The following is a 24,367-nucleotide window of genomic DNA, read 5'->3' as shown; positions in this document are numbered from 1 at the left end:
GCCTATCACATGATACTAGGGAGAAGAGACAAACACCCACCTCACTACAACCTCCTGTCAGGTAGTTTTAGAGAGCAATGAGGTCTCCCATCAGCCTCCTTTCCTCCAGGCTAAACAACTCCAGTTCCCTCCGCTGCTCCTCACAAGACCTTTTCTCTAGACCCTTCACCAGTTTCACTGCCCTTCTCTGGACATGCTCCAGCAACTCAGTGTCCTTCTTGTAGCAAGGAGCCCAAAACTGAACATGGTATTCAAGATGCAGCCTCATCAGTGCTGAGTGAAGAGGCATAATCACTTCCCTACTCCTGGCCACACTATTCCTGATCCAGGCCAGGATGCTGTTGGCCATCTTGCACACCTGAGCACCCTGCTTGCTTATGATCAGCTGGCTGTCAACCAGCATCCTCAAGACCTTTTTTAATGGGCAACTTTCTAGTCACTCTCCCCCAAGCCTGTAGCCTTCTATGGGGTTGGAGTGCAGGACCTAGCACCTGGCCTTGTTACAACTCATACAATTGGCATTGAACCATTGATTCAGCCTGTCCAGATCCCTTTGCAGAGCCTTCCTACCCTCAAGCAGATCAACACTCCCACCCTGTTTAATGTCATCTGCAAACATACTGAAGGTGCACTCAATACCCTCATCCATGTTGATAAGGATGTTAAAGAGAACTAGTCCAAGGACTGAATCCTGGGAACACCACTAGCGTCCAGCTGGCTGACTCCATTCACCACCATTCTTTGAATCCGGCCATCCCGATGGTTTCTGACACATTGAAGTGTGCATCCATCTAAGCCATAAGCAGCCAGTTTCTCCAGGAGGATTGTTGTGGGAAACAGTGTCAAAGACTTTACTAAAGCCGAGATAAGCACCATCTACTGAAGTCCAGATAAACACCATCCATAGCCTTTCCTTATCTACTAAGGATGCTGACTGGGATGGATATCTGGTTGCCATGCACATGACACTCATGATGACCTGGTAAACAACCCTCCCAGCACTGAAGTCAGACTGATAGGGCTGGAGTTCCCTGGGTACTTCTTCTGGCCATTGTTGTAGATGGGCCATGTCTGCCAATCTCCAGTCAGCTGGGACACTCCCATTTAGCCAGGACTGCTGGTAAATGATGGAAAGTGGCTTGGTGAGTGCTTCTCCCAGCCCTCTCAGTACCCTTGGGTGTATGCCACCTGTCCCTATACACCTGTGTATATCTGAGTGGTGCAGCAGCTCCCTACCCATCTCCTCTTGGACTATGGGGACTTCATTTTTCTTCCCATCCCTATGTCCCAGCTCACTTATCTATGAGTGCTTTGTTTAACGGAAAATTTCCCCTGCTCAGGAAGCCAGGGCTTATGGTAAAAAAAAAAAAAACTATTGGAATCATGGAAGCATATACAGAAACCAAAAAGTTCAATAATGAGACACGGACCTCTGTGAAGAATTATTCCAGCTGGATCTGACTGATCCCAAAGAGATTCTTTTGTGTAGTGACGCTCTTGACTCTCAGCACCCAACTTCCAGAATGAGTAAATGCACAGTTCCTGTGCCAGATAGAGCCAAGATACCTTGTCTGTTGTCTTGTATCTACAGTAAATGCCTTTCCAGAATAAGTGCAAAGAATTATAAGGCGGGTTTGCCACAAGCTCATTCTTCAGGATTTTTTGGTCAAAGTAATTTGGTCTTCTCTCTTTTGCAGTCAAGTGAATTCCTCATAGTAAGACAACAGTGCAGAGAAAGCAAAGCCAACTCTGGCTTCAAGGACCTCAGAACCTCCTGGACTTAGCAGCTTCGGCTTCACACTACTCAAAGTCAGCAGATGAACAAGGCTTCGAATACCCATGGGAACAGCCGTGTGGTAAATAGATTGCTTGCACAATTTAAGGGTGAAAGTCATCGGAAATCAAGATTAACCAAGATTCTTAAATTTATTCTCCTACATATGCTAAATATATTTTTTATTCATTCCCAAAACTCTTATGTTCACTAAGCTGTAACTACCAGTAATTTCCTGCCACCTGAGGAAAGGTACCATGTAAAATACGCCATTCTATTAATCCCTTAAAAGAAGAAATAAAGACACTGAAGCTACAGTAATGCAATTTGCCAGCTGCCAGGTTTAGAAGATCCTCGATATATCCTTTGCAGTCTTTCAGAACGGTAAGCTTAAGAAGATAATTTCATTTGCTAGACAACTACACAGAAACAGTCAAGAAAACTAATCTCATTGAGAAGGACCTCTGCATACATGTGCATACATGTGTGTACATATTGAACCACTTCTAAGAAAATATTAAATTGAGAAGCTACAATAAAAGAAAAAAAGGTCTACTTCTCTTATTGCAATTCCTTCTTAGCAAGATGAAAAAGAAAACAGAAAGAAGGATTAGTAAGTAACAAACTCAGCATTCTGAAGTTACGATTCTGTTATTTCAGATAGCAATGGGGACTTTTTATGCATTCAAAGGAGCCTACCGAGCAAGAGGAAGACTCCCAGAAAAACAACCTTTGAAGATCATATTTTGACATGGTCATTGCTGGATGTAATACAAAATAGTGTATTGTGCAGACACAGCCTTGTACCACAATATAGGAAGATATTTTAAACACAGCTGATAACCAGAAAAGCATAAAGGTATATAGGGTAGGGAACACTATGAAACTGAAGTTAAAACTAATTTAATTGGAATTAAAACTACCAAGCTATACACTAAAGCCTCTTAGGAATTCCTGAAACAAGAAGAACTGAGACAGAGGAGGACTTATAATTCATAAACCAAACAAGAGAGATCTGAGTGCATCAGTGGATCACAGGATGACTATGTGCTACCAAAGTGATATCCCTAATAAAGGCCTTCTTAGGATTATCATGAAAAATATATCCACAAGATACAGAGAGGAATTAATGCTGCTTTGCAAAGGTTATAGTAGACCTTACTGTGTTCTTTGAACAATGCTAATTACTCTAGACCACCCCAAAACTAAGCTTTTCCTCCTTCCTAACAATATTAGTTTTGATGACATCTTTCTTAACCCTTATAGGGTTGAATACCGGCAATAATGTAGATTGTACATTATATAATAATATTCCAACTCTCTTACTGACTTCTGTGCAATATTTATTGGTAACTCATAAGAACAAACAATATTCTCAGTATTGATGTACAGTGCTGCTATATCCCATTTGATTTTATCCGCTCCTCAGTGACTTGCAATTCCGTTTCACTGTATTAAAATAACAGAAGGCTAAATTACAAAATCAAGCCAAATTTGGGGCCATTTATCCTATAACTATTTAATATGCTTTTTTTCAGTTAGGCATTTATGCACTAAAAGAAGATTCCAAGCTTCCAGCACCCTCTACAGGCTAACCGTTTTGATGCAACTAAACATAAAACTTTCATCTACGGTAATCACAACAGCACACTTTAATAATAGTCCTCATTAAGAAAATGTTTCATGCCATCAGCTACTCAGAAAACAAACAGAACACGTAGCTTACCATCCCTGTTGGACAGCAAACATACAAGGCCATTAAGGCACGTGTCAGTCACTTCAGTGATGTTAGTTGCACATCTGCCGATAGCCTGAATTGTAGCTGCAGCAAACTGCTTATCTTGGCTTTTCACGTAAGTCTAGGGAAACAGAATTTTCATTAGTCAATACATAAGTTTTGTCTACCAAAGACTTAGCACATTATCTCTACCAGACAGATATATGGCGTAATAAATTCAATCTAGAAAGTCACATCGCACATTAAAAGTTACACTTATGCATCTCACTGTCAGCTTCACAAGACATTTTCTTGACAGCTTTGGTCACTCATGGCCATGCAAACCTCTTATTTCAAGAAGCCTAGGGCAGGGGGCAATTACCTAAAACCTGCAATTAATTTGTGTGTAAGGCTGGAGGAGCTGATGAACTCTCTCTTCAGAGAAGTTTCAGTTCATTTAACCAGGAGCATCTGTGAAACTTTGAATAACCTACCTGCCTGAGAACCCATACCTTTCAGAGAAATCCATTCAGAGAACTGAAGCAATGAAAATGGATGTCATAAGCAAAGAGAAAAGAAAGAATGATAGACACTGTTTCACAATACAGGCAGAACATCTTGCTGATACATACACAGATACTGGAGATATGTTACCAAACGACTTACAAAAATGAAGTTTGACAATAAATGCTGAGAGCTGAATAATGCTAAAATTAAGAGCCTGTAATTTAGTGACTTAAGAATTTCTACCAACTTGACTGACAGTTTTAAAGAATTTGGAATGATTGGGTTTTCCTCATCAGATCTGGGGTTTTTGGTAGCTAGAAGAAGAGTGAGAAACAAAACACTTAAACTCCTTTCCAGATATAAACCCCTACATTATCTTTATGGTATGAGACAGTTTCATTACCATTCTAAGTACATTTAATTCTGGGAAAATTTAACACTAATCCAATAATAGCAATTGGCCAACTGAGAGCATTTCACATAAAAAGAACACACTTTTGTACAAACCTGAAATTCTCGAAGCAGAGTTGAAATGTTGGCTTCATTTGCTAAATTTGTCAAGATTTCAAGCTACAAGAAAAAAAACCCACACAGGTATTTTATAAAAGCTAAAAATAAACCTTTATAAACAGTACCACATATACACTATGCTGTTTGTACACTTTTTTAAAGACAATACTACTGAAAATGCTAATAATTCAATAGTTTACCAGATTTCAGTATAAAGTGGTAGCAGCTTTGCACTCGGAATATTCTTTCAAGTACACTCAAGTTTTTCAAGGTAGGACTCTGATGTTCAGCAATGCATTTTCTGCGAACTCTAGCTTTGGCATTGCACTGCATATCGAATGGACCTGAAATACTTCTAGTAGTATGCTTTTTCCAATGTTATACAACAGGCCTTTGTATGGAAGAACCATGTGACATTGTAAGAAGAAATAACAAAAATCACAACTGAAGGTGGGGCAAAATAAACTGCCCATTACATTCAGATGAACTGCCAAAGAAGACCTCTAAATTCAGAAAAGAAATGCTTGAATCTATGAGACTCCTCAGACCTTAATGATTATCAAGAGCATTAGACCCTGAAAGGCCTCTTCTTTGCTCCTGTTGAATAAGAGGATAGTATACAACACTTGGCATATGTTGTTAAGGTGCTACGCTTCCAGGTTGTTAATTTTAACTTTAAAGAAGAAAGAATTCCAATACAATCTGAGTGAGGTAAGCTGAAGAGAAAGACAACTCTATCTCTGTAAAGGGAAATAATGCCTCAGAATCACGTTGGTATTTTTTGAGTATGAGGCACATAGACAAAGACACCTAATTTATACAGTACACCAATACTTCAGAAGCAATTTGATAAGACCTTTCACTAAAGGCTCATAAAGATACATATCTAGCATAGCATGCAAAGCAAATAAATAAATCAAAGGAAGGAATAGGCAGAGGAAAAAAGAGATTATTTTACAGCACAAAAAGTATCAATGGAATCACACAACTATCTTTTTAGTGTTTTGCTTTTCAGCATATTCATATATGAACTATGAAAGTAATGAGAAGATTAGCTAATACTATGGTTTTCAGAGATATTAAGACAAAGGCTGATTAAGAAAAGCTGCATAAAAACTTCAAATATTAAGTGACTGACAAAATGCAAAAAAAGAAAAATGTGAAGTAATGTAACTTGGGAAACCTCTTTACAGAAATTACATGCTGTGAGCTGATTACTATTAATTAGAACTAAGAAGTTGTGTTTAAATTGGAAAACTCCATGAAAATACAAGTTTAATGCCAAGCAGTGATGAAAAACAAACTCGATGTTGAGAAAACACAAAGAACAAAATATAAATCTAGACAGATGGATTCCAAGGTGCTTCTGCATCTTAAATACTGCCACAGGTCTCATCTTAATTTAAAGCAGATAGTATGGAACTATGAGGGTAGCAGGTAGTGAAAAAGCACAACATTATTTTATGTATGAACCAGTGTAGGTGTCCTAGATTTCTCAGCCACCAAGAAAAGAACTGATTTCTCCATCTCTTCACCATTGTGTTATCAATTAAAATGGGAATTTAAATATACCAACTTCTAATTATTGTAGAAGTGACTTTTCTGGACAACACTAAAGCTTTACTAGTATTTCTGACAGTTTTCATAGTCATTAAGTTTGGGAAAGATATTTTGCCTACAATCACATTAAATTTATGTAGATTTAAAATATGATGGTTGGGCATAGCCATCCTGGACTGCACATGTAATGACGGTGCAACATGGATGTACAATGAAACAAGGAAAAATAATGTTTCTTAAGAAAATTGGACCTTCCACTCCTAAGCACAAGTGCCTATGACAATCCAATGCAAACCAAGAGAAAAGGCACACAACGGTAGACAATTTTTCAGCTATTGTTTTGTCAAGGATTTCACATTCACTAAGAATAGCGGAAACAAGGAGACAGCTTAAAATGTGCACTGAGGTGTGGCCTTGAGGAAAGTCTGAAGTACTTCTCATGTCAAACGGTGATTTCAAAGGGAATTTGGAACTCTAAATCTGGACTGTTTTGTTCCGTGAAAGAGATTTAAAGATACCAAAAACTGTAGTAGAAAAAAGAGCCCATCTGCCATCTAGAACATGCCAACAAGAACTTTCAATAGTCTGACAAGCCTGAAGGACAATTGTTGGACTTAGCTACAAGCCACAATGCTACAATTCTTAGAGAAAAAACAGGAACAACAAAGAATGAAGCGTGCCTCAGTGCAAGAAAATTTAACCTTCCTACTGCAAACAGGTATGTCCAGCAGTATATAGAGGAATTCACTTTTAAACTCACCTTCAGTGTTTTGATCATTGTTGGATCAGTTGATCTAACATAGAAACTCTTCAGATAAGGTTCAAACATGCCCTGGAAAGCAGAACATATTTAAGTAACTCACCTGTGTTTCATTCAAATATGATTCAGAAATTTCTAAATAAGGTATACCTTTCTCTGAATTGACATGGTGGCAATATTTTGCAGAACAATATACTGCACTTCCCTAGAATTTAAAAAGAAAAAAAATAATTACTTTGCAAAATTTAAGACAGAACAATGTAACACAACGAAGAAAATCCAGTTTTATTTGAATCCCAAGTTGTACATTTGACTTTGCAGAAATGTAGAAGGAAAAATCTTGCCACCAACTGTTAGAAGTTCATCATCTGCTTCACAGGAATATGCATGATGAAAAGAAGCTATCGTTTTTAAAAGCTTCAATATGCAAAAAATCCAAACACCAACACCAGTGCAATGGTGCAATAACTCTTGTAGATTTTGAGTCTTCATTTAAACAAAAAATTAACTTAAAAAAAAAAACTAACACAATTCTGGCATCTCCAGAAACAGTTCACAAAAACCTTACATTTTTTCCACCATCTTGAAATGTAAATACCTCATGATGACCCAGCTGAGAACAAAACACACAAGCTTCATCCGTTGTGTGGAAATGACTACCTCAGTTACAAGACCAGCTACCTCTTGCACAATTAAGAAGCATTGTTACAACTTTTTGGTTGTAAAAAGTTGTTGTAATAAATTCTCAAAACAGGCCAGGGTTTCCTGTGACTTAAGAGTATACCCTGACAGGCATACGCATCTATCAAAAAGCAGCACTTACACCTGACAGGCTTTGTCAAGATGTAGACAACAGAATTACATAATATTCCAAACACAAAAACATTAAACCAATTTGGAGGTTATTGTCATCTTCATTATTTTAAAAATCTCAGCAGAGCGAGCAAAAAGCGTGGGTGCTAGTCTAAAGTTTTTAAACTACAGTGTTTCTGCCACCAATTGCTTAAAAACTAATAATTCACATGATATTTTTCTGAACCGTGAGGGCTCAAATTCTTTCATGATGTAAATCTCATTCTAGTAGAAAATTAGAGCCATTATCTCTTCTTATTCAAAACTGTCTAATAACCCTATGGTAATTACAGCTCTTGCTTACACAAGAAGTAATAACAGGTAAGTACTCAATATATTTTAAACCTATTTTAATGTAATTCTTACATAGGTACATGAAAACAGACAACTGCACATGCTGATCCAAGACTGAAAACTGCCATGAAATGCTCTTCTAGACACTCTCATTCTAACTAGATTATAATGTATTTAACATTAATTTAAAGACCACAGGCACATAACTTCAAGTGTAAACAGCAAAAGCTTATTTCAAACTGGGTTTAACAGTAAACTGTTTTATACAGATTACTAACAGAGAAGGGACAAGCCATTCAATACAGGGAAATCAGAAAACTAGTGCCCTTTTAGATACTAGTCAAGTAGTATCTACTTGAAATAGATACAGGTAGTATGTGACTTCTGATGAAATTTGAGTAAAAATGAGAACTAAAACAACATGCAAAACCAATCTTTTCAACTTGTAATAATTCAGTTCTGTACATTACCTGTACATATGGCAAACTGCTTTAGTCATTTTACTTAGACTTGACCTACCTACTACTACGGAGTAAACGCACCAATGACTTAGAAACAATACCAGCTTCAGATTTTGGTGCCAAATGCCAGTAAAGCTGTGCGACTGCCATTACCACCTAAAAGAAGAACATTTAGAACAGCATGTTAACTTCAGATTGTCATACATATCTAGCACATTTGACTCAGACCTGCAGAACTAAGAGAAACAGAAGCGCTCTTCTTCAGAAAGGAATGTACATATCTCCATTTTTTGATATCAACAAAGCAGAGAAGGGGAAAAACATCTGAAGAAAGATACTAAGTTTTAAAAAGCAAAGCTAATCAAATAACTTTCATTCCTCCCTGCATTTATTGTATACTATAATATAAAGAATATATAAAGAAAAATTATAGGTAATCCAAATTGTAAACATGATAGCATGCTTAAGCCACTATTGTTAACATTGGCTGTACATATTAATGAGAAAATACTGTTTAAAATTTCTGCAAATGTTGTGCTTTTATTTTTTTAGAACACAAATTCAGTATCACCTATTATTTATTTTCTGCTTAAATTTTTTTTTCTACTGTTGGATTATGCAATTTATAAAATTACAGCATTTACTGTATTATAAAATACAGCTTTTACTGACAACTTCTGAAGTCTCAAACACAACATAAAGTGAAAACTACAGAGTTGTTATGTCAGTTGTGGCTAGCAAACAGCAGAAAACTGAGATACAAGCAACTTAAAACTCCCAGTGTTTCTTAATTTGCAAGTTTTCTCAGAAGTAAATGACAAACCGCAAACTTTATGCTAATGAGTAAGTCACGTCAAAACCTTCCTTACAATATTGTCACGGACAACTTTCTGTTCAATGTAAAACTAATAGAAAGACGACTCCAAAATAAAGCCATCATTATGACACTCAGTATTTTACATCTGATTACCAATGAAACAAAAAATTATTAAAAATTAAAAAGTAATTTAAAACATTTGAAAAAAATGGAAAACTTTTAGCAATATACTTTAGGGGTCTTTTATTACTGACAAAAATTTGAGGTCAAAGTGAAAGTAGTTAATTTAATTGCTGTGAAATTCTGTGAATGGTACAAAAAATGGTGTAATTTGAATTTCACTTGACAAACTGAACATCTCAGTTAACTTTAACGGCAGAAAGTTAAAGACATAAATGTGAGAAACAATACCGTATTTAACACACATAAGGAAAACTATGGAATGCGGACAATAAGCAATTGAAGCTCTTCTCCTGCAGTGTGGTGTCAAATATATCTAACATGATTGTAACTTCATGTGAGATAAGGAAGTATCATATGGACAATGAATGTTATTTTAGCACAAAATTGTGCTCTGACAGAATTATTATTCTAAAACTGTGTTGAATTTGTTTCCAAAGTCTCCTGGCACCTTCACAGATACTAGTCAGAAACTAAAAGCATGTTACAGAAACAAAAAGTCTGCCTGCTTAGCTTATCAAGAAGAGGATGGGAGAAGACTTATGGTGCAGTAATTGTTTCTGCAGTGATATGAATATTCATTATCACTGAAAGTCTTTTCCTGAAGACAGTTATTCTTGATTAACAGGACAAACCTGTGTCAGAAATACAGTTCTATGATCTGAGTAATACGACACAATGATCCCCCACTACCATGTCTTTTTCTGGTTTTGCCTGTATCTAAAAGTATGAAGAGTGTACTATACTCATGATGTCTTACCTATCCTGGAATTCTAACAAGGCAACAACACTAAAAATCTGGCTTGGACTGACAAAGAATTTAGGCATACAATTGTCTGCCTCTAAAATACAAATCTTGAAGGAAGGCACAACTTACTGAATCAGTAACAACCATGATTTTCAAACAAATAGTTTGTATCATCCTAGCTGCTGAAAATTTAAGCATTAAACCAGCTACGATATAGTCACCATGGACTATAAAAGTTGGATTCAAATGTTCTCATATTTTTTTCTCCTATTTTGAGCACATCTCACATCCAGTTCAGGTGTTTTCTTTAGAAGTTAAGATAATATTGAAAAGAAAATTTCACTGTACTTTTCCTATAAATTACAAGAGAGTATTATCACCACTTTAGATTCTATTCTTCAATCTTTTAAATTTTCTAGAAGCACAGATACTTAGCAGTTTAACATTTTCATCAAACAGGAATTTATCATACAGCAGCATTTCGGCTTTGAAGCAAGGGCTTTGTATTTCGTAACAGCATCCTGTGATCTGGGTCCATAGTATAGGTGCTTTTCACTTTCTGATCCTTTTCCTTCTGTTCTTCATCAGATTCATAGAAGTTACTTTCACTATATTCTTCCACCATCTCATCATCCTATGAAAAGACAAAATAACAAACACATATATAGAATACTTAAATCAATCGCTTATATTCATTAAGGAAGCAGCATGCAACATCACAATTTTTATGCTCAAAGCAGGACATATACCAACACAAAAACCACCTTAACAATATATGCAAAATTTGCTCAGAAATAAGACAAATTGCTAAATGAAAGAAACATTTTCATCAACATTCTAATATTCTATGAACTAGATTAGGTAACAATGTTGGTCTTCTTTGGACTTAAAGCCTATGACCCAAAATTCCTGAAATGGTCCAAAAGAGTTCCCTCTTTTTTGAAAGCTTAATGCAAATCATGTGCATTCTTTCTTCTCTAGCACTACATAAATTATCTGCAAAAGTAGCAAATCTCCAAAGCAGGGAGAGGTGTTATTCTTAAAGTAGACAGAGAACATGTTATGCCTCCTGAGCCTGGCCTTCTCTGAAGAAGTGCAAACCCTTGAGCTGTTTAAATCAAGTTCTGAATTACATCTTTGTGGCAGTCACCCTTCCAAACTCAGGATGCTAAACCAAGAGTACTAGCAACATAATTCCTCCTCTTGCCTACAGGACAGGTAAATGGAAAGCAAATCCTGATCCCAGCACATCTCAATCCTGGACTGAAGAGGCTTCCTCTAATAGGAGGATAATTCTGTCTTCATTGATTCAGTCTTCAATATCCCTGCTCTGACTGCTAACAGGCATGCATATCAGTACTACTGAACTCAACAGGAATAAAGAGCTGGAAATTATGTATAATTCATTAATCACTTTTGCAATGACACAACTTAAGCTCTCACATTTCTGCCTTTTTTATAAGAACTGTTGGTTAGAAACATACTTGGAGCAGGGTTCCAAATATTCATAAAGCAACTTATGCCTATTCTGCAAACATTTCTAATTCAAATCTCTATAGAGTCTATATATTGAGTAACTTTCTTTACACCATGGCAGCTGAAATATTAGTATGGTGTTTTCTCATAGTCATGTATTTTATTCCAGTATTAGAATATTTTTCTTCTTTCAAATGTGTTGAGATCCAGTATGAAATAATTATCTTCCAGACAAAGGATGATGACACACAGGAAAGTAAGTTTAATGAACTGAAATTCATTAAAATCAAGTTGTAGAAGTCCAAATCAGTCAGAATTTATAGTCACAGGGACCTTACTTACTAAGCCAAAGAGAACATGTAACACTGCAAGGTCTGCATGTTACCATGGAAAGAAAACCAAAGTATTATGTAAAGACCCAGGAGATTAAAAGATAAAAACCTGCAGGCTTGTGTTCAAGAATAGTTGTTTCAACTCCTATTAATCATACCAGACATGGAAGAGCAGTCACTAGGAAATACAAAAACATTCAGTAATTCACAACCCCTTAAGCCACAACCTGAACCGTTAACTATACTTGCTGCCAAAAGATACAACTGTACAACACTTAGAAAGGTAGAATCATTTAAGCTGGGAAAGATCCTTAAGATCACCGAGTCCAACCATTTACCTAACACTGCCAAGTCCACCACTGAACAGCATCACTAACCACCACATCTACAACTCTTTTCAGTAACTCCAGGGATAGTGACTCAACTACTTTCCCAGACAGCCTGTTCTAACACTTAACAACCATTCTGGTGAAGAAATTCTTCCTAATATCCAACCTAAACCTTACCTAGCACAACGGCTGTTTCCTCGTCCTATCATTTAATATTCACCTCACTACAACCTCCTTTCAGGTAGCTATGGAAAAGAATTAAGGTGTCCCCTCAGCCTCCTCTTCTGCAGGCTAAACAACACAAATTCCCCTAGCAGCTTCTCATAAGACCTGTTCTCTACAGTACTTCACCAGCTTTGCTGCCCTTCTCTGGACATGCTCCAGCAATTCAATTTCATTCTTGCAGTGAGGGGCCCAAAACTGAACACAGTATTCAAAGCTGCAACCTTACACACTCAGTACAGGGGAAAATCACTTCCCTACTCCTGCTGACCACACTATTTCTAACTTGAGATAGGATGCTGCTGGCCTTCTTGTCCACTTGGGCACACTGCGACCTCATAGTCAGCCAGCTGTTGACCAATACCCAAGGGCATTTTCCTCCAGGCAACTTTCCAGTCACTCTGCCCCAAGCCTGTATTGCTGCATGGGATTGTTGGACCTGACTCTTGGCCTTGCTGAACCTCATATCACTGGCCTCAGCCCATCAATGAAGCCTATCCAGATCCTGATATAGAGTTGTCTTACCGTCAAGCAGAGGTGCTCCATAACCTCCCCCAACACCAAGGTCAGACTGACAGGTCTGTAGTTACCCAGAACCTCTTTCTGGTCCTTCTTGTAGATAGGCACCATGCTTCAGTGAACTGGGACCTCCCTGGTTAGCCAGAACTCTTGGTAAATGACGGAAAGCAGCTTGGTGAGTACATCCACCAGTTCACTCAGTACCCTTGGGTGGATCCTACCCAGCACCACACACTTGTGTCTCAATGGTGCAGCTGTCATTTGGTTCTGAGGGCTTTGTATCCTGAAAACAATTAGCCTTACTGTTAAAGACTGAGGAAAAGAAAGGCATCAAGTATTTCAGACTTTTCCTTCTCTTCAGTTACTATGTTTTACTCTATATCCAATTAAGGATGAAAATTCTCCTTAGCCCTCCTTTTGCAGCTAACGTGTTTACAGTAATATTTTTAATTGTGTTTTACTGCAGTAGCCAAATCAAGTTCTAGTTGGGCTTTGGCCCTTCGAGTTTTCTCCCTGCATAACTTCAAAACATCCTTGTAGACCTCTGGAGTTACCTGTACCCTCTTCTGAGGGTCATAAACTCTCCTTTTTTTCCTGAGTTCCCGCCAAAGTCTCTGTTCAGCCAGGTCAGGTTTCTTACCTTCTGGCTTGCCACTCAGCACGGGAATGGCCTGCTCTGGTTTTTTCACGTATCAAGTTACTTTTATAACTTCTGATATCTCAAACAAGTGTTATTTCTTGTTAGCATGGAGTATTGTGTTTAGCAGTTTATGGGCTAGCCAGAAAAGCTGAAACTGAATCCTTGAGGCTGACTGAGGCACTATAAATTATCGGCAAGAATTCTGACCACCAAGGTGAAGCCTCATCTTAGAGATCTAGCTGAATTGTTCTGTCCTGTGACAAACCTCATAGTGCAAGTACTGAAGCTTGTACAAAAGGAAGAGACTTGGACCAGCTATTCCTGAATTGGCACAGAGCTAGCTTCAAGATGGTACTGTAACAAAGGAGGAACGCCTTGTACAGAAATCTAAGCAAGAGTTTTCACTCTCATCCACAATGCTACTGGTGTGCAGGATAAGAATAACAACCAGAACAGCATGTCCCTTATATTGGGACTACATTTTGGACTCCAATCAGAAAAGAAAGTATGAAAGAATGGAGCCTACAGGAGATCCATAACAGAGGAGTAGAAAGGGCTTCTTGTGGCATTTAGAATAACACTAGACCCTCAGATAGAGGATTCATATCCCAGTTTCTTTAAAGATGAGAAATCTCAGATACTTTGCCTTCTGTAGGGCAAAAATTAATGAAGAAAATTATCGAACTCTTATCCTATTTAAAACCAGATATTGCATCTTTTATTGCTGCATTGAAGATAAACAACTTTCTAGCATCTAACAAATTCTCACTGATGCTCGTGTGCAGAGTCCTTGGAAAGGAACTCGCTGGGGATTACAAAACAGGTGAGAAACAAACAGGATCACAGTACCAGAATGCATGTTACAGTAATGGGTACAACTGTAGCAATTCCTGAATGGACAGAAAGCAAGATTGACTTTGTGATCTCTAGAACAGAACAGCAGGTTCTGTGTGGTCTCAGACAATGCATTTACAGCTTTTGGGAACAAAGATACTTAAAAACGAATAGAAAATTTAGAAGCTTAATTTATCCCTTCTACCATACACAGAATATAAAAAGATTCTGGTAATGAAGTAGTGGTCTGGGATATTTTACTAAGAAAGAATTTGTAAGAAGGTTTCCTGAAGAATTGTGCAATCAAAGGATGCAAAGTAATATGCACATTACTTATAAATAACGTCAAAACAGACTGAACACTTTCAAGTCCAAAAGTTACCAAATACAGAATGCAATGATTAGGCCATGTGATATATAAATAATATTATCTAGCCTATATTAGTTATATAAAGTATTCAGACAAAATTAACACAGTACCAAACACTGCATTCTATCACTTCACTGGGGCCCAAACCTATAGCTTCTGTACTAATCTAAATGTACACACTCATTTTCAGTTAAGTGAACCACAATGCAATGAAGAACTAATAAAGATCACAAGATTACTATGATATTACTCTGGTATGTTTTAATATTGTAATTTTTAGCTCAAATATAAACACAGTGCATTTGCTGTCATTGGGATAATGTCATTGGGAGGTCAGACAGAAAAGCTGATGTTTCGGTTGGATTTGTTGAATTATACAGATCTGAAGCCACTGAAACAGACTTGGACTCCTACGGTGCCCTCTCACAAGGATAATTTTTCAGATTACAACTATATTGAAGTAAGTCTGATGGAGTTATACTGAAAATATAATAAATATACGTAAAACATATGTAATTCAAAAAAATTCCAATGGCAATTGGTACTTTAGTTTTATGTTGTAGATAAAAGCTATCATGCTTTGGTCAAATGAGATTTCACGGTTCCTTGCACATAATGATATTTGTGGGATTTTAAAGTTTATTTACCTAACAGATAAACATGTTTTCAGCTAACAGAAATAGAAGTGAGTATTAATGGAAATGATAGTTGCAACAAATTAAAGAAATATTTGGAAAACACTATAAACTATATTTTCTGATTCTAACCCTGTTATGGATTGAATTGAACCTGCTGCTGTTATTCATACCATGCTGCAGTCATGCCAGCTTCACAAAGTGAAAGTGCTAACTGGAACAAAGTATTATGGGGCCTGAAGTACAGATTTGCAACATGGAAGGCTTCCCGTTTCAGTTGCTGCTTTTGGGTGCTGGCTTTTTGGGTGTCCTCTCTTTTTCCACAGCGATGGCGGCGAGGTGCGTGGGATTCGGGTAGCTGCTGGTTTTGGCTTTCTCTTTTATGCTTGGGGTTTTTCCCTGTATTTCACTCTGCTTCTTTGGCAAATATGCTAAACTAAGGTAATAATGCGTTGTATTATTAGATTATTAGACATGCACTGTATTATAGATTATTAATTAGATTATTGGCTAAGGTAACTATGCATTGTGCTTATGATATCATGTTACATTAAACTCCTACCACTTTATCTCAACCCTGAGTTGCATGTGTTACTCTTCCCCTCGCTTTTTGTGTTGGGGGAGCAGGCAGGTTAGCCCTTGCAATAAATCATTACAAACCCTCACTCTGTAAGTTTCATATTGGGCTAATATTCGCACGATGTTGAAAACCAATTATTTTTCTAATGCAGACAACTGCCAGCAAATGATACAATCTGGAAAAGGTGTCTTTTTTTCAACATGAGTGCTACTGAAATTTCTTACCAGATGTTCTACAGTTTAGTGGCCAATAAAATCATCCATTAACACAAAAAAAAAAAAAAAGTCAAGAGACACAAGAAAGAGGCAGGCTGGGAAACTAAAAATGCTGGGAAAGAAGAAAACTCCTCCCTTCGTTTCTGCCCTGTGTTCACACAAGTAGAGACTCCTTCCTGTTTTCAAGGTATTGACCAAACCCACAGCACTTTCACATGAGGTATTATAGAATCATAGAACAGCTTGAGTTTGAAGAACCTTTAAAGACCATCTAGTTCTAACCCCTCCTGCCATCAGCAGGGATCTCCGACTGGACCAGGTATTTCCCTCAGGAACTATTGTTTTCTCATAGATGTCATTTCACTGTGACACAGTTCTGAGGTGGTTTGGAGCTCTGTTAATTCCCACACTAAAAGGCTCTGAATTTTCTTTTAATACCATGTTGTTCTAAAGAGATTTAAAAGTTTAGAGAAGGGGGGAGTACAACTTCTCAGGTTATCTTTTGCAAGGGCTCAAGACTGCAGCAACGCTCTCACATCGTAAAGATCGGTTACGCAGTTCCATGTCTTAAACCTTTAGTAGTTTAGTATCATCCAAACCCAGATGATCTCATGACAAATAGAAAAACCAGGAAGAAAGGACTATGATGCTGCAATATCCCGTAAACAGCTATCCTAAGCCATCTCTGAAACACCATTCTGTAAAAGGATTTGTTTTCCAAGTTAGCTTACCTTGTGGTATCAACAGACTCTGGAGTTGCATGTTTCATATGCAAAAAAACTTCACACACAAAAACATTTTTCTATTTGTTTAGAAAAATCTAAATTTTAATGTGGCTAAGGAATCCACAGTAAAATCCTACTAGCTGGGGGAAGTTTATACAGAATTCAAAAAAGTTTTCCACATAAAAAGCTTCTATTTTGTAAATATAGCAAGTTTGATACCTAAGGTACATAAAGGCACCGAGTCATCTACCCAAAGATGCTACTTGATTGTAGCAACTGACATGTAATATTAAGGCATTTTCTGTCACACCACTGTTCTAGCTTTTCCAGCATATATGAAAGTTACATGACAAACAATAAATCAAGTTTCATTTGTAGTTCACTAGATCATTTCCTCTATTATGCACATGTTAAGACTGCATCCCTGCATACTCTCATTCATAGAAGACCCCCTCTAATCTCAGTGCATAGCTATGTGTTTCTTTCATTCTTTAAAAATACCCCAGAATTTTCCCATAGAGTATGAGTATGCAAACTCATTTATTACACAACTCTTCAAAATTTCAAGTGAGTCTTAGAGTGGCTTTAAAAATCTTGCTCAACCAATAACAGTTTTGAACACAAACTAAAAATTAGTTAAAAGACAGTGAAAAACTAAAATAATAATAATTTTAAAATATTTTAAATCCAAATACATTCTTCAGAAAATCTGTACTCATAGACATTTTACCTTACAGCTCTGAGACAGGAGCATTGTATAGGTGGAAGTACGGGTTTGAGGACCACTGAACATTACATTTTTCCCCCATATATCACAATTACAGGAACATCTGTGATAAGTAACCTTATACCACACTAATGTGAAAACTCAGGAAGTGCTCAGAAGCTCATTCTCATTTCTACAAACAGCAGCAACTAACTCTACAACTTCTGTTTAAAAATACAGGTTAAGAGTTAAATATGCTGCAACCTCAAATTCCCAATTATTGCTGTAACAAAGTCTCACAATACCTGCAGCTAGAATTAAAACAATCAGTTACGATATTTAGGTCATTTTCATTTACTCAACAGTTCCATTCTTCTCAAAATAGAAGCAAGGCATAAAACAGTGTTCTCTTATCACAAAATCATCCTCATTTCAACAGTATGTAGAAATGATTGAGAGTGTGAAGATATATTTGAAAAGTAAAGACTAGGAAAAAAATAGAGCATAAGAAGAGCGAGGAAGAATAGAAAATACAATGAAAAGCAAGAAGGGATAAAAGAAACATTGTAAAAATAAAATGGCAAGGGAGCAAAGGTGAAGGGATAAATTAAAGGTAGCAGCCACTACCTGTCATGAATTTTAAACAAGATATGGAGAAACAGGGATACAACTGATCTTCAGCCCCTACAGAACTGCAATGTCTTCTTGTGTCCCTAATAAACGTATTTGCCCCTTAAAACAACTCAACCCCTTTCTTTCTAGAAAAGAAAGTACATTATTTTAGAAATAAAGTCAAAGAGCACAAAGGGATTTTCACTATTTCCCACATATGCAAACACACTCATATATTTATTTGTTTGTTTGTGTAGCTTTAGGATTCTTTAGTTACTAACATGTTTATCCAACATTCAAACCATATATAGCCCTAGCTCTCAAATCTTCAAGATACAAAATGATCTGGAGCCTTCAGATGAATGCTATGTAGATCTGTTAGGTTGGCAGTTTGAAAGATTAAAGTTTGTTCTACTAATCTAAACATCATCAATGGACATTAAATCCTGTATTACTGTATTTTTTTCCTTCATCCTAATTCATAAATAGGCAAAGGAGCTGAAAGCAACTTGAAACATATGTTCATTCACTTCAGTAATATTTTTACATCATATTCTCCAAGATGTAGGAGCCTTCATAGAAAACCACGGGTTGCTACCATTCATGCCTAAGTTACCAGTACCTGTCTTACATTTTCACAACCATAAGCTCAAAAAAAATGGTGGACACACTGTGAAAAATGTGAATTATCCAAAATAAATTTCTTATATTTTGTAATTTATATTTACTTTTCCCATCAGTCCTTTAGAGATATGCCATAACCAATGAACTAATACTAAGAACAGAGGTGTAACTGAGTTGATACAGCCTAGAGAACTTCCCTACACAGATTCTACCCACTGCTGCTATGCCACTGCAAGCCTGTCATGGTACTAATGGAAACTACAGCAATACACTTTGTTGCAAAAGATAAATGGCATTCTTATCTGCTTTTTGGCAGGATTATGTGGTTGGCTGACACAGCAAATGAAATCAGAAAATTATGTGGCTGAAGTTTAACCCTCTCTGTCCTTTCAGTTATTCTTCTGCTGAATCAGTTCCTGTATTGAGATTGCCTTACAAGCACTATTCCTAAACACAAGGGAAAGGAAGGAAAAAATGTGCGAGAAGGTAGAATGACAATAATGGTCTCTTTCAGTGACAGAAGAGCCTATTATATATCCATAATTACAAGAAAGTTTTCTTCAGAATTCCAAGTCTCCAACTTTTTACAATCTCATCTTATTGAGTAGTATACTTGGTAGGGAAAAAAAACGGGTATTACAGTAAAATAACTAGTCCATTTTCTATTTCAAATGCTTCACAAAACATCTTCAAATAAGGGAACTTCATATGAAACGTTAACCTCTTCTTGTATACATCTAAAAGAACCTGGTCAAAGAGGAAAACAATAACTGAATCCAGAATTCTTCAATTCAGAGTGATGATTCTGATGGTGTGATGGTTTTAAGACTGTCTTTTTAATTTTTTCTTCACAAAGTTCAAGCAGAGAAAGTGAAAGAATGTAAATAAGTCACTATTGGATGTAAGAAAGCAAAATAACGATTATTCGAAAGACTTCCATTGGAGAGATAGAAATGTTTAAGAACTACTACTCAAAACAAGGTTCTGGAGTTGGGCAGTCTGGGTCTCAGCCTGCTCGACTTCTGTCTGCTTCTTCTTTTCTGGCTAAAGATAACACACTGACCTTGACAAGCTAAGTCTAACAGCCTCTCTGCCTTCTTCCAGGGGAGTCTGGGGGGATTCCTTCTGGCTGGGGGGGAAGGCCCCTTGGGGGAAGCAGAGGGAGCTTGGTTGTGCTTTTCTGTTGATTGTACGTATTTGTAAATGTTGTGAATAGTGTATACTTGTACATATTCATTGCATTTCATCATAGATTGTAGTTTTGCTTGTAAATACAGCTTCCATTTGCTTCCAGACTGACCTAGCCTGGTCATTGTCAGTGTGGGACGGGGATTTCTGTTCTCACACTGTTACAGATGGGTATACTAAGAGTGGAAGAAATATGTAGCATAATGCAACTTCCCTATACAATTTTAAAAATTTAATACTTTGATCTTATCAGCTAAATTACAGCACATCCTACTGATCTGCATGGTTTCAACACTTGTATATGAAGAGGATGGCTTAATGTAAGCTGAAAATTAGATGACTGCTATTGATCTCTGTGGAAGTGAATTCTCTGGCTTCATAACCTTCTTTGGGCAGGGAAAGAAAAAATGTATCAGCAAAACTATGATTGGTAGAACAACATGGGACAAATACCTACCACAAAACTTCAGTAAGGTCTACAATGTATTAATACATAGCTTGATAAATTTTATCCTAGAAGATTGTTATTCTCAGTATTTCTTAAATGTGTTTGAATATGTCTCTTTGCTCATCATCTTATTGCAGGAAAGCACAACAAAATTTCCAAATCCTCTACTGAGAGGCTGAGAATACATGATAAAGGTGTATTTGGGTTGATTCATTATTAAATGAATTATTTACATACACAATATTTTAAAGTAATTTAGCTTTTTCATTTTTATCATTTTATCTAGGTAATTCACTTTGCTATCAACAAGCTAATCATCCTGAATACACCTTTCCCTTCTTCTCTTCTCAGCCTCTCAGTACAGAGTTCGAAAATTTTTATCCTCTCCTGCAATAAAACAGCAGACTGATTCAAAATACTTGTTACAAAGCTAACAAGTTCTACAAAAGTTAAGAATAGACAGTATTTATTTCTTGGGTGTTGTGCTTGAAGCTCTACCATTCACTGTTATAACTCACTCAATGAGTACCTCAACATGGGGAGCAAAAAAAATAAGTATTTATATTAGTACTAGACACTGCTGAGTGATCTTAAGTAGCTACTAGACATCAGATTCCATCACACATAACCATGACCTTTATGGAATACACTAAGAATTCATAACTGCAAGATACTAATAAAACACTGTAACAGCAAGAAGTATTTTAAAGCATTTAACAAATTTAGAGGTCATAGAACAACTGAAGTCAGAAAGGACCTCTATTTTGTCAGTGTGGTGGTTTGGCCCTTGCTGGGGGCTAGATGCCCACCCAAAGCCACTCTCTCACTCCCCTTCTTAGATGGACAGGAGAGACGGAAAATGGAGGAAGCCCGTGGGTCAAGATAGAAGCACTTTAATAGGGCATAAGCAAAAATCAAAGGCCATGTGCAGAAGCATGAGCTAACAAAGATGTTACTCTCTACTTCCGCCAGCAGACGATGTTCAGTCATTCCTGCGAAGCAGGGCTTCAATAGGCATAGTGGTTGCTCTGGAGGACAGACACCATCAACAAATGTCCGTCACTTCCTTCTTTCACTTAGCTTTGATATCTGAGCTGATGTCATAGAGCATGTAATACCCCTTCGGTCAGTTTGGGTCAGCTGGCCCAGCCACGTCCCCTCCCAAGATCTTGCCCATCCCTCACCCTGTTGTTGGGGACAGGGAATGCTGGAAAAGCACAGCCTTGGTGCTGTGTGAGCACTGCTCACTGGTAGCCAGAACACTGATTTTTGCTTCCTTCCAGATAGCACTACAAAGTACAGCACTGCAAAGGATGCTATGGGGACAACTAACTCCATCGCAGCCAAACCCAATACAGAGCCAGAAATCAAAATAAATATTTTCAATGTGTATCTTCCTGTAATTAAAGATGCAGGCTGCTTTCCATGATTCATTGTTTTAGGTATACACATTTAAACACTTGCTATTTTCCTCCCAGAAGTGCTTACTCTTTTAGACCATTTTCTTCAGGCTTAATCTCTGCCCTCTCCCACCAGTTATGTCAAATTTTGACCACTTTCAATTGAGCAATGTACTTCAACAATTAATCTTAAAAGTGTAATTTTGAGACCTCATTCTTTTAAGTACTTGATTGTAAGTACTTTTTAAGTACTGAAAGCCCATAATCAATCTGAATTTAACATTTTTCCTCCAATCTTAATTGAACACCAAGAAACTTTATTTCTCTAACCTGCAATGGTCTGGAATGAAACTAAGTATCCTGTAAGTCACTGGGTTTTCTGCAAGACTACAGCTCCCAGTCCTATTTTGCATTCTACAATGACTGTGGAAATTTCTGCCCAAATCAACTGTTTTCTTAGAAGACACCCTCCAGAAGGCACACACAATTGCTAGTGGATCTACATACCAGGATTGCTGAAGCAGTCATTACCATGTGTAATCCTCATCTCCTTGCACAAAAAGAGAGAACCAGTTCCTGAACAGCTATACTGCAACTCAATGCATTCACAGAAACCAAGAGCAACTTTATTTCACAGGTCTTTACCTGTTGGGCTGACAGTTGTAATGGTTCAGGAGGTGTTTGCAAACAACTAGGCAGTCTTCACAACTCCTGCAACAAGGGCAGGGCAAAACTTTTACACTGGGACGCATTACGGTGCTATCATCTTCCCAGAAATTTGTTGTAATTATTCTTCCCAGGTAGTCCCAAGCAGGTATTTTCACTCCAGAGTGCGAGTGCGAGTGTCTCGCTCTCATTCCAAACAAACGTTAAAGCCAAACACAGTTCACATGGATAAAAGGTTATTCTGAAACAGCTATTTACAGGTAACTACTTCAAAAACACCCAAAGTATTTCAAGACAAATAGGATAACCCAAGGGCACTCTTCCTCACAGCATTCAAGATCAGAATTAAAAGTTCTGCCCTTGGGAGAAGCAAAAATAGGAACATAAAACAAAGTATTCTTGGCTGATGGGTAATTCGATTGCTTTGCAACAATTTTACGCATGGTGTTAAAAAAAAAAAAAAAAAATCACCAATTCTTCTCCATAACTGGTAAGTACTTGAAATTTTTATTTAGGTTTCCAAATGCATAGGAAATCAACTCAAAACATAACACCATTACTTGCTGGGAATTAACACAACATGAACATAGCGGCATAAGCTCCTCAAAAAGTAAAGTAAATTTTAGTGAATAAAAATGCAAATATGCATTTTAGCAAGCTTGAATTTATTAATCTGATAGGTTTAATTTCCATTTTCCTGCATCAGCTTTATTTATAAAGTGTCGTGCCCTATAAATATGCTGTTATTTTCTATAGTCAAGCACCCTCTTAACAAATCTTCTCATTAATATGTAAATTTAAAGTCAATCGGTCTTCTCCCTGACAGCGCCATGAATTCCTAGTGCACTGTATAATCGGCTTTGACTTGGCATCCACTATTTATCATCAAAGATGTCAGTTAGAAAAATTATGGAAAATGCACTGCAATTGATATGACTGCAATCTACTTTGTCAACACTTAATTGTTCCTCAAATCATACATTTACATATAAACAGCCTAAATACTGATCCATAATGATGCAAATAAACTAAATTAAAAACCTCTTCTACTGCACAAGACGCCCTGTTGTATGATGAGTTCATTTAAGAACCTATTGACAAGGGTATGCATTTCAACTAGCCCCAGAAAATATTTGTGCTAATTTAATTGCTGAGTAGGTAGACAAACTAAATTTTGCACTGACACTCATGAAAGTGGAAACAAAGTGTTATTAATACTATACCACTGATGACCAATTTTAGGTTAACAGCACTGCCCATGTCACACAAACTTTTTTACATTCCTAGAGCAGAAGCCACCATAACTGTCACCCATGCAGTTTTGGTGAAAAAAAGCACACTAGAAACTTAAAGAAATGTAATCCTATCAAGACTTCCAACCTCTCAGTCCACAACAGGAGGTCATCCTCTTCTACTCTTCCTTTGTCCAATCAGACTAAAAAATGTCTTAAACTAACTGTGAAACTTTGGCTTTGGGCAAACTAAACTATAAATTTCAATTCTTTCTAGAGGCTACAGAGAGGCATGCAAGTCACTTTCTATCAGTAAGAAACATATAATAAACACTCTGCCTCAATGATATTATGAAAACGTATTACTTAAGTGCTTCATTATCTAAATACACTTTACTTATTTTAAGTATACGGAAAGTATGCGGAAAGTCGTG

At 37.0% G+C, this 24,367-nt stretch overlaps 1 protein-coding gene across 1 annotated transcript in view; it reads right to left on the bottom strand.

Annotated features, from left to right (window-relative positions):
* Positions 1 to 24,367, bottom strand: part of AP3B1 (adaptor related protein complex 3 subunit beta 1) — a 141,095-nt gene that overhangs the window by 84,883 nt on the left and 31,845 nt on the right. The window contains exons 7-12 of the mRNA XM_054398147.1: positions 10,653 to 10,814; positions 8,494 to 8,591; positions 6,979 to 7,033; positions 6,829 to 6,900; positions 4,506 to 4,568; positions 3,501 to 3,633 (exon numbers count right to left, since the gene is read on the bottom strand). Of these exons, the coding sequence (XP_054254122.1) occupies positions 3,501 to 3,633; positions 4,506 to 4,568; positions 6,829 to 6,900; positions 6,979 to 7,033; positions 8,494 to 8,591; positions 10,653 to 10,814 (583 nt within the window). The remainder of the gene's footprint in view (positions 1 to 3,500; positions 3,634 to 4,505; positions 4,569 to 6,828; positions 6,901 to 6,978; positions 7,034 to 8,493; positions 8,592 to 10,652; positions 10,815 to 24,367) is intronic.

This window comes from Indicator indicator, chromosome Z, assembly GCF_027791375.1.
Source record: "Indicator indicator isolate 239-I01 chromosome Z, UM_Iind_1.1, whole genome shotgun sequence".
NCBI lineage: Eukaryota > Metazoa > Chordata > Aves > Piciformes > Indicatoridae > Indicator > Indicator indicator.
This window is presented reverse-complemented; position numbering and strand designations above follow the sequence as displayed.